At 43.1% G+C, this 15,808-nt stretch overlaps 2 protein-coding genes across 2 annotated transcripts in view; one reads left to right on the top strand and one right to left on the bottom strand.

The window, feature by feature from the left end:
* Window positions 1-15,808, bottom strand: part of RASAL2 (RAS protein activator like 2) — a 292,197-nt gene that overhangs the window by 261,883 nt on the left and 14,506 nt on the right. The window lies entirely within an intron of this gene.
* Window positions 13,529-15,440, top strand: LOC143835197 (cytosolic 5'-nucleotidase 1B-like). The gene has a single exon (XM_077332477.1). The coding sequence runs from the start codon at window positions 13,760-13,762 to the stop codon at window positions 14,672-14,674; it is 915 nt and encodes a 304-aa protein (XP_077188592.1). The 5' UTR covers window positions 13,529-13,759; the 3' UTR covers window positions 14,675-15,440.

Here is a 15,808-nt window from a genome sequence, read left to right on the forward strand (position 1 = left end):
GGTGCTAGGAGCACCAGTGCTGGTTTTATTATCTCTCTGACTCTTCTTTCACAGTGTATTTTTAAAATTTAACCCTCTTATTCCCTGCAGCTGGGCTCAAGCATCCGTTTTGTGGTTGCATCCATCACCCTATGGTCAGATTTCAGAATTCAAGCCCCCTCAACTAGACCAGCTTCTCTGTCATTCATATTATGAAAGGGGTAGCCAAAGGAATCATATTTTCTTGGGGTCGGTGGGATAAAATTGTAAACGCGAGGCTCTACCACCTTAGGTAGTAAATTCCATATTTCAAGGTGGAACAAGGGGCATACTCCACAGTGTTTCCTTTCTGAAGCAAAATGGAAGCAAGAGAGGGGATTTTGACATTTTAGAAATGATACCCAATGACACCGCCCGGAATGTAAGGCAACGCTTTTCAGTTATCAGTCATAAGCAAGGACATTTCTCACGCAAATGGTTTACCTGAAGCAAGGGCTCTGCCGCTTGGGCTCCAGGAAGAAAATAGCCTTTCAGAGCTGAATAGCAGTTCATCTCAAGAGTACCAAAGCAAGATTGCTGACTGCCTCAGGGTATGAAACAATGCTAGCATTATTTTTTTGTTCAGCAAACAAGGTTTGTGGGGTTTTTTGCTCATAGCTATTCTTAGATATGAACCAGTGGGCTTTAAGTACAAACTACTTACTTTACCAAATCAGCGTGTGGTCTCTCATACGTTGCAGGCCAGTTTTAGAGAACCATGTCTACATTAAATCACAATGGGAACTGTATAAACTATGCAAACATGCAGCTCTTAAGTACTCCAGACAATTGAGATGCACACTCATGGCACAGGGGGGAATCTCTATGAGCTCATAAGATTATGACTCAGGTTCTGGTTTAATCACACAGAAGGCTTGAAAGGAAGTAGGGGGATAAAGCCCAGGAATAAAGGAACAGGAATCAGATCTGAGAACAGCCTTTCAAATTACCCTTTCTCCAACCAGGCAATCAGCATTAACTATATGTATATTGGGACTTCATCCTGATAAAGAGGCCTACAACATCTTTTAAGAAACAGGCCTAATTCCTAGGGTCTCGGGTTCACGAAGACAAGCTAGGCATCAGGTTTCCTACTTGTCCATTTCCTTGTAATTAGCTCTACTTCCTTGTCATTATCTCCAAAGCAGGGAGAGAAGCTGCTGGAACAAGCAAACTCCTATCAACCTTGGCAACAAGAGAAAAGGAAGTTTTAGGCAAATATCTGTGTTGATATGCAGTAAGAGTCAGAGATTCAAGTTTTGGTAGTAGAGAAAGAGTTTTTTTTTTTAAGAAAAAAAGAAGTACCCTGGCTTTTCACCATCCAAAGGAGTCCCAAGGTGGCTTACAAACCCCTTCCCCATAACAGACACCCTGGGAAGTAGGTGGGGCTGAGAGAGCTTTAAGAGCAGCTCAGAAAAAGTGGGGTACAAAAGAACAGATCTTCATGACCAAGTTTATGTCTTAAGGTGACCAGATTGTCCCACTTTTGGAGCGACATCTGGGGGCATCTGGCAAATTGTACTTATGTTGAAATTTAAAAATATAAAACAATACTATTTTTGCATTCTATGAAAATTTTTGTTATGTTATATAGACCAAATTTTTACTCAAGAACCCCCCCGGTCAATGGTGTCCCACTTTACCAATGTTAAAATCGGGTCACCTTAGTCTTAATATAGGACCTGAAGAAAAAGCTCACAAGTTATAGCCCAGTCATTAACAAAAGAGGAGACTGCTGAGGGGGAAGGGAGAAGGAAAGAGATCCTCAAGGGTGCTGGATTGGCTTTTCCCATTGGGTTGAATGAGCCCTATGTCAAGGCCTGAACTCAGAGAAATGGCTGGGTTAAAGCATAAATCTACCCCCCCCCCCCCAACTCCTTAGACCTTTCCAAGAAACCTTGCCAGTGATGAAGCCTGCTTATTTTAACTCATAGAATGTGGAACTTTTTGGGATCCATCTCACTCTTATCTACACTCTGGATTCTGTCCCGGAGGGAACGCTGGAAACCTGGAAACCGAGAAAAATGGAAGTGGGAAATTGGCTTTTATACCTTTATAACTAATTGCCAGCATTGTTTATTAAGGACAAAAGGCAGCTAGTTGGAAGCCTGCTGACAAAGAACAAAATCATCAATCCTAAAGAAGTATACATGCAAAGCAGGTCCTAATCTGTCAAGGTCTCAAAATAAAAGTGGACGCCTGCTGTGAGCGCCCTGGGCTCAAACGCTTGTTATCAATGCATTCACGGCAAGATTAATTAGATAGTTAGATTCCTGATTACCTTTGTTCCTGCACGGATACATCAGCAATATCACCACTGCTGTTTCCCCCCTCCTGCTAGAACTATTCACAACTCGATGGAATGACAACTGTAAGAGTTTGTGCTTAAAAGGGCTCATTTGCAGGGCTATAAATTCATTCCTCTTAAAGGGGTCTTGCAAAAGAAAAAAGGTCTAATCTGTAAATCAGATGCACTTCATCAAGTCACTAGCGACTGATTAAAGCAGTGATGGTGGAAACTGTCACCAAGGCACAGCCAACTTAGGGTGACCCTGTGGGGTTTTCAAGGCAAGCTATGTTCAGAGGTGGTTTGCCATTGCCTCCGCATGAGTCACGGTCCTGGTATTCCTTGATGGGCTCTCATGCACATACATGCCTGGACCAACCCTGCTTAGCTTCTGAGTTCTGTCACAATCAGGCTAGCAAGGGCTATCCAGGTCAGAGGCACTAAATAAGGTAAGTATCAGGAATTCTAGCCAGGCACAAACTAATTTGTGTGTCAATGACATGTCGTGTTTAGCATGTTGCACTAGGATCGGAGAGACCTAGGGCTGAATCCCTCCTCTGCAAGAGCGGCGTGTTGGTTGACCTTGGGACTAACACACACACTTAGCCTGACTTACCTTCCTGGCTTGTTATGAGGATAAAATGGGAAAGACGAGGACAATGTTTTCGCTTTTTGGGTACCCAATGGGGAGAAAGGTAAGGTATAAATTATGTTATTAAGTTAATACATAAGTAAAAAGTGCAATGAACTCTCACAGTGGGCCAATATCATCAAGTTCACTATTTACGAGCATCCTAGGGTGAGCCTCCCTTTAAGAAAGATAAGAGTTTCACACTAAGAACATAAGCCTTGCTGGATCATATTAAAGAACTATGTCACCCACCATTCAAACAGGGGCAAGCATAGCAATTTTTCCAGGGGTTCTCCACTGTGACATTGGTTCAGTACAACAAATACATTAACAATTTTGACTCATAACATTACAACATTGTAACCTTATAACTATGTAATGTTAAGCCATTAACTGCACAAGTGTAAGTGCAACCTTTGCTGAGTGTGTGGTCCAATCAGGAGTCACCCTGCGCTCAATTGGTGGTGGGGGGCTTCTGGGGGCTCTAGTCGATGGTGTTTCATTGGCCTTGACAGAAAGCTTGGGGGAATAGCTCTATTTTGCAGGCCCTACGGAATTGTTTTAGCCCTGGCAGGGCCCTGATCTCTTCTGGGAGCTCATTCCACCAGGTGGGGGCAAGGACAGATAAAAACCTGGCTCTGGTTGAGGCCAAACGAGCTTCCTTGGGGCCTTGGATTCCTTGGGGAATCACCAGCTTGTTGGAGTTGTAGGGTGTAGTGCCCTCCAGGGCATTCCTGTGAGGACCCTGGCTGCAGCATTCTGTACATAGGATGCCCCCCCTTTCCTCTTCCCATGATAAATGACTGACAATAGATTCAAACAGCAGATATGATGAAAGCCTTTATCGGACAACATGAAATTAACTTGGACAATGTATTGAAATGAGTTGTAGAGACAGCAATAAAGCTGACCAGTCTATCAATAGCCATTAGCCACCCTCCTGGAAGCCTCTGGCAGGTCACCATTAGAAACAGAAAGGTGGTCTAAATGGGCCCTTAGTCTGATCCAGCAAGGTGATTCCTCTGCAAGCAGCTGTATATCATGTTTTTAAAAATTAACAATATAAAAACCAAATGTAAGCAGGATTACAAACCTCTTTCCCCAGCCTCCTCAGAACCCAGCCCTCAAATCTCCAGGAATTTCCCAAACTGGAGCTGTTACCCCTAAATGTAAAGAATATCAACACAAATGGTGCAGTTGAACTTTGTTTTAAATTTTAGGATAGTAGCACTATGAGAATAGTTCTACAAACACGCTCCTCCTCTATCATCCTCTCCACACTCCACAAAGTGTATCTATGGGAAGAATAAATGTCAATGTGATTTGAAAGAACATTTAATCATGGCTCCATGACTGTAGATGTTCAAAGGGCTGGTTGACTTTTAATTAAGACAGTCCCCTCTATCTACTTTCAGATGCTCACAACCTGCTTCCTTTACCATCCCCATTCCCCAGAATCAAGCTCCTAAACTTGGTTCTGTTTCACAGATAGACTATCACTCACTGAATTAACCAACAGCAAAGTTCATCAGAACACGCTTCTCCATGCTTACACAAAACATGAAGGAGACAAACAAATTTAGACCACTGGGGAAGAGAACTCTTAGCCTGAAGACAAGTGCATCAAAGGTAAAGGTAGGCAGTACATGCCCACCTTGCTACTATCAAACAGGGGGGAACAAGAAATACAACCGGAAACCCTAATGATTTTTTAAGTGTTATTTCAGTATTATTATTTATATTAACACACACATCCTTGAAGTGTTTAAGGAAGGTTGTTAAATCGTGGCAATTAATATTTTATTTATATGCTCAAACATTTATATGCCACTTTGCCTCTTGGTTCAAGGCAGCTTACAGTAATAATTAAAACATCCCCGCTAAAACCAAAGATAAGATAACAAGCCCCAACCCACCACCCTTAAAGATTCCTGCTATTCAAACCCATCAAATGGCCTGGCAAGCAGGTAGGTTTTGCAGCATTTCACTATCATCATCTTAATCATCACTAACTTAATCAACACTATCACTATAATAAACCTTAAGTTGACAACTCACTACCTACCTGTTTGGCCTTCCCTGCGGGTGTGTCAACAATAGAGAGAAAGCATTCTACCAATGAGACACAATCAGTTCCAACTGCATTCTGCCAATGAGAGTCAATCAGCTCAATTGCACTCTGCCAATGAGGGCCAATCAGCTCAAATCACACTCTGCCAATAAGAGCCAATCAGCTGAAATTGCACTCTGCCAATGAGGGTCAATCAGTTCCAATTGCATTCTGCCAATGAGGGCCAATCAGGTCAAATTGCACGCAGACAACTAACTCCCTACCAGATTGCCCCCGCCAAATATTCCCCCAATAGGAGATGGCCCTCAGCCAGGAATGACCTGCCCTGGTAGTTTAGCCCCAATTAGGAAAGGCTAACAAGGTATCAACTCTTCACCTCCAACTTTCTGCCAGTTTTGGAAGTTTGCTGAGTGGAGAAGGAAGCAGCCTCAGAATATGCTCTGCTGCCAGTAAGTTGCCCTGGTCTCCTGGCTACTTTCAACTCAGATAACAAGAGTGGGGGGAAAGCAAGCTGCCTCCTGGGTCAGCCTCTGAATGCCTGGGTGGGGTGGGGTGGGGTGGGGTGGGGTGCAGGAGTCTGAGAAATGGATCCTTGCTGGCTCTCTGGGACCCAGGGCAGCCAGGAATGGCCTCTGCCCTGGGAATATTTACTCATGAGTAAGTCATGTGAGGTTTGCAATTTGCAATCTGAGAAGGGAAAAATGCTTTGGGGGTAACTATCACAGGCAATTGCAGCGGGGAGAACAATGCTGATATGGGTGGGACTGGGAAGATGTAGACTTTCTCTTTCTGTATGGATACCAGCTTGGTCTTGATACAATATTTCCAAGACTATCACAACAAAGCAAATTTGAGATCAATGATATGGAAAATGGGGAGACTTTTGATGGGGCTCAGAAGCACATTGAGGCCATAGGGTTATGTGCAGGGGAAAGACCCTGTTTCCCAGTAGCACCTCCCCAGTAGAAGAAGGGTTAGCATTTATATCCTGCTTTTCACTGCCCAAAGGCATCTCAGAGTGGCTTATAATAGCCTTCTCTTCCTTTCCCACAACAGACATCCTGGGAAGCAGGTGAGGTTGAGAGGATTGTGACTAGCCCAAGGTCATGTGGAGGAGCAGGAAATCACGCCTAGCTCACCACATTAGAAGCCACTGCTCTTAACCATTATACCAACCTGTACAAATTGACACTGCCTCAAAAAGATGTACAGCACAGGCAGATGAAGCTGTTTCAGGAAGATGGTGTAAGTCTTTTTTTTACTTATTATTATTATTATTTATTTGATTTGTATGACCGCCGCTCTCGGAAACCGGCTCGCGGCGGTTCACAACATTTTAATACAAATACAATATATTAATCATTAAAATTCCCCATTAAAACCCCATTAAAACAATGACTAAGTCACAATGATGGCGATTAAAACTATTCCCGTACAGGCCCACTGGATGAGCAGAAGGGAACGGAGGATAATTGGGCATAGGATGGAACACTCTGGGGAACCCGGTCAGTTTAGTACTGGCCTCCCCCCTCCGGGGAGAGGGGTCCGATCTTAGCCCCGGGCCATCACCCGGCCTTAGACAAACGCCTGGCGGAAGAGCTCCGTTTTGCAGGCTCTGCGGAACTCAGAGAGCTCCAACAGGGCCCGCAGCTCTTCAGGGAGCTCATTCCACCAGGTAGGGGCCAGGACCGAAAAGGCTGTTGACTGTTATAGAATTCTGTTCCTTTAAATTTGGACCTTCTAGCCAATGGCTTCTCAGACACTCAGGTATTTCTTACATGGAAAGTGACTGTGTGGTTAATAAGGTTTGCAATTTAAGAAGGGAAGAATGCTTTGGGTGTGTGTGCGGGGGGGGGGAGTACTATAGAGTCTGGAGACGAGCTGTCATTCCAGGGGATCCCTAATCCCATCTGTAGGTTGGCATCTCTGATCCTCCCTGAAGTACAGTGCCGCAGACCTCCCCACTCAAGCAGCCCTTTTCCTCCATGGGAACTGATCTCTGCAGTCTGGGGAGGAGCTTCCAAATGGGAAGGAAGAAAATATAATTTACACTCCACAACAGGGCACAGTATTTTTTGCTGAAGTGACTTTCTCCCCCAACCTGAAGAAGTTATCTGAAGTGGGCAGTGACGCATGAAAGCTCATACTCTACCACAAATATTGTTAATCTTTAAGGTGCTATTGGATTCTTACTCTTTTTCCTAGGTGTTTCAGGTTTACTCTGCAGTATTTTGCAGGAATATACCAACACTTTGTAAGAGCTCAAATAGCTGCTTGTAAAAATAAAATGGTACACAACAGATGCCCTAAGAAAGCCAGCTTGGTGGAGTGGATAGGAGCACAGACATCTAATCTGGCGAGCCAAGCTTGATTCCCCGCTCCTCCTCCACATGCAGCCAGCTGGGTGACCTTGGGTTCGCCACAGCACTAATAAAGCTGTTCTGACCGAGCAGTAATATTGGGGCTCTCTCAGCCTCACAGGGTGTCTGTTGTGGGGAGCAGAAAAGGAAGGCGTCTATAAGCTGCTTTGAGACACCTTCGGGTAGAATAAAGCGGCATATAAGAACCAACTCTTCTTCTTCTCATCTGGATAGTCGTGTTAGATTCTCAGAAGCTAAGGAGGATTAGCCCTGATTAGAATTAAGATGGGAGACCATAAAGAAGTCCAGGGTTGCTACACAGAAACAGTCAATGGCAAACTACTTTTCAATGTCTCTTGAGTGGAAAATCCCATGAAGAGTCAACCTAAATCAGCTAAAACTTGACAACAAAAAAACACACAAAAAAAAACGAAGTCAGAGTATAATTCCATTTAACAGATAATGTATTGTGCAGCATCTACCCAAAGAAAAATCAGTGCTTCTTCTCTGAAAAATATATATGTACCCTTAAAGGTACATTAAGAGCCTCTTGTGGCGCAGAGTGGTAAGGCAGCTGTCTGAAAGCTTTGCCCATGAGGCTGGGAGTTCAATCGCAGCAGCCGGCTCAAGGTTGACTCAGCCTTCCATGCTTCCGAGGTCGGTAAAATGAGTACCCAGCTTGCTGCTGGGGGGTAAACGGTACTGACTGGGGAAGGCACTGGCAAACCACCCCGTATTGAGTCTGCCATGAAAACGCTAGAGGGCGTCACCCCAAGGGTCAGACATGACTCGGTGCTTGCACAGGGGATACCTTTACCTTTTAAAGGTACATTGTTACTCTAGAAAAAAATCATAAATGCACACTTGAAAGTAACATCTGGATAACCCCTGCATTAGTTAGGAATTTATCCAAAAGGAGTAGTGTAGCAAGACCTGTACATTATTTATTTTCCAAAGGCATAGACCAGGAGTAGTCAAACTGCGGCCCTCCAGATGTCCATGGACTGCAATTCCCATGAGCCCCTGCCTGTGAACGCTGGCAGGGACTCATGGGAATTGTAGTCCATGGACATCTGGAGGGCCGCAGTTTGACTACCCCTGGCATAGATTTTGGAATATCCACAGATTACCTCTGTATAAGTATTGGGAACTATGCAAAGATTTAAAGTCCCCAGGTGTCTATTGATAGCTGCCATTAAGAAGTCCAAGACAAGAGTACTTCTACAACTGGAAACTTTCAATCCAATGGCAGATTTGTCACCAGCATCCAGCCCTGATTTGATCGTGAGTTGCTAAGCGGTGTGAGGACATCCCAGCTTTGTGTCTTGCTGACAATCCGCAGAAGGGCCAACCAAGTATTTACAGATTCTTCAGCAAACATAGCAAGAGGGGAATGTATTTACCATTCCCAGATGAATCCCTTTGAGGAGGGAAGTCTTCTAACAGCGGCTGAATATGCATGGCGGTCTTGTCAGGAAGAACAGATTGATAGCTAACCAAGATGCTTTTCGGCTTGTTCAAATGATCATGGAAGGCGCTCCCCCCAAAAAAAAAACCCTTCTTTGTTGCTTCATCCCCCACACACTCAGCTGCAGCCACCCTGAGGGGAAACCTGCCCTTCAGTAAGCCTCCTATTAGCCCTTAAGACAAAAGGAGAACTGGTTGCTTTATGCACACACAGAATGTTAACCAGTGCAGAAATCTGCTGCCAGTCCAGTCTCCAATTAAACTGGACTGGATCAAGAACATGCCACTCAGTGGCACCAGATCCCTAATGCCTCTCTAAAGGATGGCAGGCATGTAGGAAGGACCTCTGCCAGGATTAGCTCTGCCCAAGGGGTGATTCTGTTTCTGCTCTCCGAAGTGCAATAGAGGAAAATATACCAGGTGACATTTCACGGTACTAGAAACAATCAAACTTCTCCAGTATTAAGTTCAAACCAGGAGAGTACTAACTCCTTAACTCCTTGGCATCTATGTGCTTTCAGCATGTAAGACACAGCATTTCAAGATTTAACCTTGGCAACAGGCAGGTTTTAAAAATAGGCACAAAACATTCCCGGGTGCTATGGATGCTCTAGTATGGTTTTTGCATCTCTGCTTGCTCAAACAAAGGCAAATATTGCTTCATTTCGCAGCTGCATTCTCAAGGAGAACAGTTAAATGTTTTCTTATCTGCATAAGAAAATGATAAAGATCATGGAACAGTCAAACTGCTTCCCTAAATTACCACCGCTGTAGTTCTACTAACACAGGGATTGCTCTTAACTGGTTCACCCAGGCTAGCCTAAACTTGTCATGTCTTGGAAGCTAAGCAGGGTCAGTCCTTATTCGTACTTAGAACTAGAATGGGAGACCACCAAGAAATTTTGGGGTCCCTATGCAGAGGCAGACAATGGCAAGTCACCTCTGAAATATCATTAATCAAATTGCTTTAATGCACCTTTCCAATCTGCATGTAATTATATATTTTTCATTATATGTTCTCATTATAAACTTTCCACCTTTCCTGGCATTTCAATATTTGCTAGAGTGCTGTTTGAGGAAAAAATCTATCTAAAATAGCTTTCCATTTTGAGATACGTTATAGCCCGGATTAATTTTTAATTATGCAGTATGAGACCGTATATTCATGCAATCTTTTTTTTTTTTTAACTGTAAATGAATTCCGTTAATTAATTCATTGGGGCCACAGCCTCCTGCTCTCCCAAATGGTTCTGTATTATTTGGGATATCTGTTTTTCTATCTACAAGATACTGTCATCACTGAAGCTTCATTTTGCAATTCTCAAGACTGAATTTGTGTCTGCAGAGAGATATACCTTTTCTTAACAGCAAAAATATATTTTAAACCTAAAAAATTGAGAAAGACACCTCAGTCCTATTGTTTCTCTGCAACTCTATGTAAAAGGAATCAATCCCTTACCTCTTAAATGCTAAGTTTCAAGGAGTTTAATGAACAGAAAATTGTTTGGGGTGGAATAGATTGGGATAAGGAAGAACTATCATGCCAACCTCTCCACTTTTTTACCATTGAGAAACTCTGAAACATTCTTCAGGCTTCGAGAAACCATAGAAGTGGCAAAATCATGAAGAATAGGGTTGGGAATCATCTCTGTGGACACGACCACTCAGGACCCCTCCCCTCCCCAGGTCCATAATTGGCCATTTTGGAAGGGGGGATCAACATAACCATGTACAGTTATATCATCCAAAGCACGTGTAACACATTTAAAAAATATATTAAAAATTAACTCAACCATTAAGTAACCCTTCCAAAGAAAGTTGACAGGATAGAAAACAACCCCCGCAGGAAGGCCAAGGAGAGCAAAACGCGGGAATATTACGAGAAACAGTTCCCCGAAATCCGGAAGCAGCGCAAGCAGCAGGAGCGATTTCAAAGCTGGGACTTCTTTTCTTGTTACATTCCTAGGGTTGGTCAAAGAGGGGCTGGCCTATCGGCAACCATTGCTCAAAGTGAGCATGAAATCTCGGAAATAATTGATGGCCTTTCAGAGCAGGAGAATAACGAGAAACAAATGCGGCAGCTCTCCGTCATTCCTTCCATGATGTTTGATGCGGAACAGACGCGTGAAGTTTATTAACATCGACTGATGGAGGAACCCATGAAGGTGTACAAGGACCGGCAGTTCATGAACGTCTGGACCGACCACGAAAAGGAGATCTTCAAAGAAAAGTTTGTCCAGCACCCCAAGAACTTTGGCCTACTTGCTTCCTACTTGGAAAGAAAGAATGTTCCAGACTGTGTTTTATATTACTACTTGACCAAGAAAAATGAAAACTACAAAGCTCTGGTGCGAAAGAACTACGGCAAACGGTGAGGGAGAAACCAGTTTATTTTGATGCAAACCCAGGCTTTAAAAAACGTACTGCATGTGTTACTAAGATCGGCATTTAACAGCGTCATTATAATTCTATCTGCTTACGTGTGTTGCATGCCTTCATACGAAATGTTGCAATATTGTGCATTATTTCTGGAGAGAGATCAGAGAGAGGCGTAGGACTGTCCTGATCTTCCTGAGAAGCTTACTAATGCTGGCCTGATGGATCATGAGTGACTGTCATACAGTCGGAGCAGTGCAATAGCACATGTTGCAAAGTCCCAGTCTTTCTCATTTGGCAGGAACACAGCCGTTGTGAATAAGGAACACAAAGGTATCTGCTTTCCAAAAAGGCAGGGCATTGAAGCATGCCAGAGTGAATGGTTACAATTATTAGTTATCAGTTATACATGTTTTACAGACTGTTTTATGTATTGTTCTTTGTTATGATGTAAACCACCCTGAGCTTCCGGGGAGGGCGGTATATAAGCATGATAAATAAATAAACAAACAAACAAACAAACAAATAAACAAATAAATAAACAAACAAATAAAGCTGTCAAGAAACCCCAAGGTATCGTAAACCCTGACTAAGAAAGCCTGTATTATGCACTAAATGGGAAGAGGGAGGGGCAAACTATACAAATGAAGGTGGAATTTTGAGCAGAATACTCCAGGAGTCTTGAGATCTTTGTGTGTTTAGTCTCATATATATACAGGAACACATATGCTATATAATGTTATGTTAAATCCATTTAAATCTCTATTAATTTTTTTTCTCCTTCCAATAAAGTACAGGAGAAAAATCACCCAAATATGATTTATTAGCCTAATAAATTAGGGATAGCTTACCTCCCAATGATGCCCTCATGACAGTTCTGTATTTAAACATCTTTATACATGTTGCCTTCATATCTATTTTCAGCCTCCTATAGCTATAGTGACCTGACCTGAATAGCCCAGGCTATACTGATCTTGTCAGATCTCAGAAACGAAGCAGGGTTGGTCCTGGTTAGCAATTTGATGGGAGACCACCAAGGAAGTCCAGGATTATGTAGAAGGCAGCAATGAAAACTCCCTCTGAACATCCTGGATCTTGAAAACTCATACAACGGGGGTAGTCCTAAATCAGGTGAAACTTGACAGCAACAAAAGAAGACAATGCTACTGTACTAGTCTTTGTAATAAATTTTCCCAGATATCGTGAGGAACATACTAGCCATGCAGCTAAAATCCAGATAAGCTTTCCCAAGTGAATGGTTTAAAAAATAATAAAGGAACAGAAATGGGAACTGAAGTCACAAACATCAAACTAGCCCACAGTTCTCCAAAATACCAATGACAAAAGAGTGTGCACCAAATGTGCAAATTTTAAAGGAAGCAGATCGTGGTCAGATGCTTCACACCTCATCATATGGAAACTTTCTGTAAGGAAAGGAACTTTAAATTAAAAAAACAAATCAAAGAGAGGAAATGAAAACCAGGTTTCCTAAATTAATATTTGTACGACTTACAACATACTTAATTGTACTATGCATATGGCAATGATCCCTACAAAGGAAGAGCTGCTTAAGGAAAACTTGATGTTATCCAGATAGATTCAAAATAAAAATTAAGAGCTTGACATTGGTAAGGGGATACACCACAATTCATATCTCACTTGGGCTTCAATTTTGTACGTGGTCTTGGACGTGTACTATTTTTCTCATTCTTCATCTCTGATTTATAATGTTTTGAATATTTACAGGACTATGGCAACGGTTACTGAGCTAGTGCTCAAAGCACTTCACGCACAGAGAAATGTACTACATAACTGCTAAGCATTACCCGGAAGATGCATGACAATCTACGAATTCTATCTAATCCTCTCCAGTCTACCAAACCAATGAGAAAAATGCTGATTAAATAAGTGGAACAATCAACTTTCTGGCACAGGTTCACTTTCATAGCCTGGCGGCGTTCAAGAAAGTGGATTCTGCAATGGGTTCAACTGAAATCTGCTGAAGTCACTGCACTGGAGTAGCATTATATTGATCTGTAGAAGAAGAGTTGGTTCTTGTATGCTGCAAATCCTCTAGCAAATGTGCCCAGTTTTACTGCATCTTGTGGGTATTATAGTAATTTTGAAAACAAGCAGTAGACACCACCACAAAATGCTCGCCATTGGGAGGCCACAACCCACAGCAAAATAATAATAATAATAATAATAATAATAATTATTATTATTATTATTATTATTATTATTATTATTTGATTTGTATGACCGCTGCTCTCAGAAACGGGCTCACGGCGGTTCACAATATTTCAATACAAATACAGTACATCAAAAACCATTAAAATTCCCCATTAGAACCCCATAAACAATGACTCAGTCACAATGATGGTGATTAAGAAAAAAATTATTCCCTCTCCGAGGAGGAAGTGGGCGCCGAGCAGGACTGGGAGGCGGCCAAGGCGGCCTACGAGAGCTTCACCACCATCACGAGACCCCGGCCCCCCAAGCCCCAAAATGCCATCACCATCGCGGTATTCTCGCGGGTGCTCTTTGACATGGTGGAGGAGAGGAAGATCTATGAGGACCAGGGGGTGGAAAAGTACGTGCAATACCAACAGGCGAACGAGAACATCACGCTGAAGCCTGGGCCCGCGTTTTCCTTCGTGAAGGCATTGGAGCACGTCAATGCCCGACTCCGTGAGCTTTACCCAGAGGACGAGGACCTGTTTGATAATGTGCTCATGACGAATAACCATGCTCAAGTAGGCGTGAGACTTATCAACAGCATTAACCACTACGGTCTGTTGGTTGAACGGTTCTGTATGATGGGAGGGAAGACTCCCATTGGCTACCTGAAGGCATACCTCACGAATCTGTACCTTTCTGCTGACTCTGAAAAAGTTCAAGAAGCCATAGAAGCAGGAATCGCTGCTGCCACATTGTTTACAGGGAACAAAAATGTCCCTCACGGCGACAAGCAGCTCCGAGTAGCTTTTGATGGGGATGCCGTTCTGTTTTCCGATGAGTCCGAAATCATTGCGAAAGAGCATGGCCTGGACAGGTTTTTTGAGCACGAGAAGATCAATGAAAATAAGCCTTTGGCACAGGGTCCCTTGAAAGGTTTCCTGGAAGACCTAGGACGGCTCCAGAAGAAGTTCCATGCAAAAAATGAGCGTTTGGGTTCCCCAATCAGGACGTATCTGGTGACAGCCCGAAGTGCTGCCAGTTCTGGAGCAAGAGTGTTGAAGACCCTTCGCACTTGGGGGGTGCAGGTTGACGAAGCCCTCTTCCTCGCTGGGGCACCCAAAGGCCCAGTCCTGGCAGAAATCAGGCTGCACATTTTCTTCGACGACCAAATGTTTCACATAGAGGGAGCACGGCAGTTGGGTACTATCGCCGCACACGTGCCGTACGGCATTGGGCAGAAGTACCACAAATCGAAACTCAAGGACAGCTCTACCAAAAAATAGATCTCCCCTTCTTTCGCTTCCAGTGTGCTGCTAAGATTTTTATATACCTAGACGGCAGAACCTTACATTGTGAAAGCATCACCCCAGTGTCTTGATCCGTTTCTAGATTTCTTTAAAAAAAAATATACAGACATTTTCAGAAACAATAAAAATACGTTATAAACTCCTAACCAGATTACTGTTAATGGACTTTGGTCTCCTTTGGGATTCCCAATATTAGAAAACATCTGCACTATACTTCAATCTCTCTGGTCCAGAGAATCCTTGAAATGGCACACCAATGTGCTTGCTCTCCTCTGTTATCAGATAGAGTGACCAATGCACAGGGGTGGTGCACAGGCGCCTGCTGTATGGAGCTTTGTACTGTATGGAGTTTTGTATTGTTTGTTGCTGAATTGTTGTAATCTGCAGACTTTTGCACAGGCAGTCGTGCAGATTATGGGAATAGCTCAGGATCAAGTTGACAAGAGTGCAACTCAGAATTCAAAAATCCCCTTTGATTCGAACAGGATGTAGATACTTCTCTTTGGGGTTAATAACTCTCAACAGGTTTTTTTTTTCAGTGCATTGCTTTGTGCCAGATCACAGCTGCCTTAATGTAGTTTGCATTCAAAAAATGTACCTTATGAAACCATCAACAGCTGCTGGGGGAGGGCCATGTCAATAACTCTGGTGTGTCTTATGGTGTGAAACTGGTGTAAATCAGTTGGCTAATGTCAGAATTGTTAAGTCTGTGATTTGTGGGGAAAGCTCTTTTTTTAAAACTTATTTTTCTACTTCAATAAAAGCTGGCTTTAAAAACAAAACAAAAACAAACAAAAAAAAAAAGAAAAAAATTATTCCCATACAGGCCTACTGGATGTGCAGAAGGGAGCGGATAGATATTTGGACATAGAGTGGAACAATCTGGGGAACCAGGCCAGTCTAATGCTGGCTGCCATAGAAGCCCAGGATAGTCCCGGTCGTGTTTTGCTCTTCGTATGATGGATGCAGCTGTTTTTGAATGGGTTTTCCCTATAGATAAAGTGATGTCTCCATGAATGCTCGGCGTGGTCAGCGGCAAAAGGAAACGTGGTTGCCAAAGGATCCGCTGGATCGACACGATCAAAGCTGATACGGAGACGACCATGAATC

Source organism: Paroedura picta, chromosome 4 (genome assembly GCF_049243985.1).
Source record: "Paroedura picta isolate Pp20150507F chromosome 4, Ppicta_v3.0, whole genome shotgun sequence".
In the NCBI taxonomy this organism is placed as follows: domain Eukaryota; kingdom Metazoa; phylum Chordata; class Lepidosauria; order Squamata; family Gekkonidae; genus Paroedura; species Paroedura picta.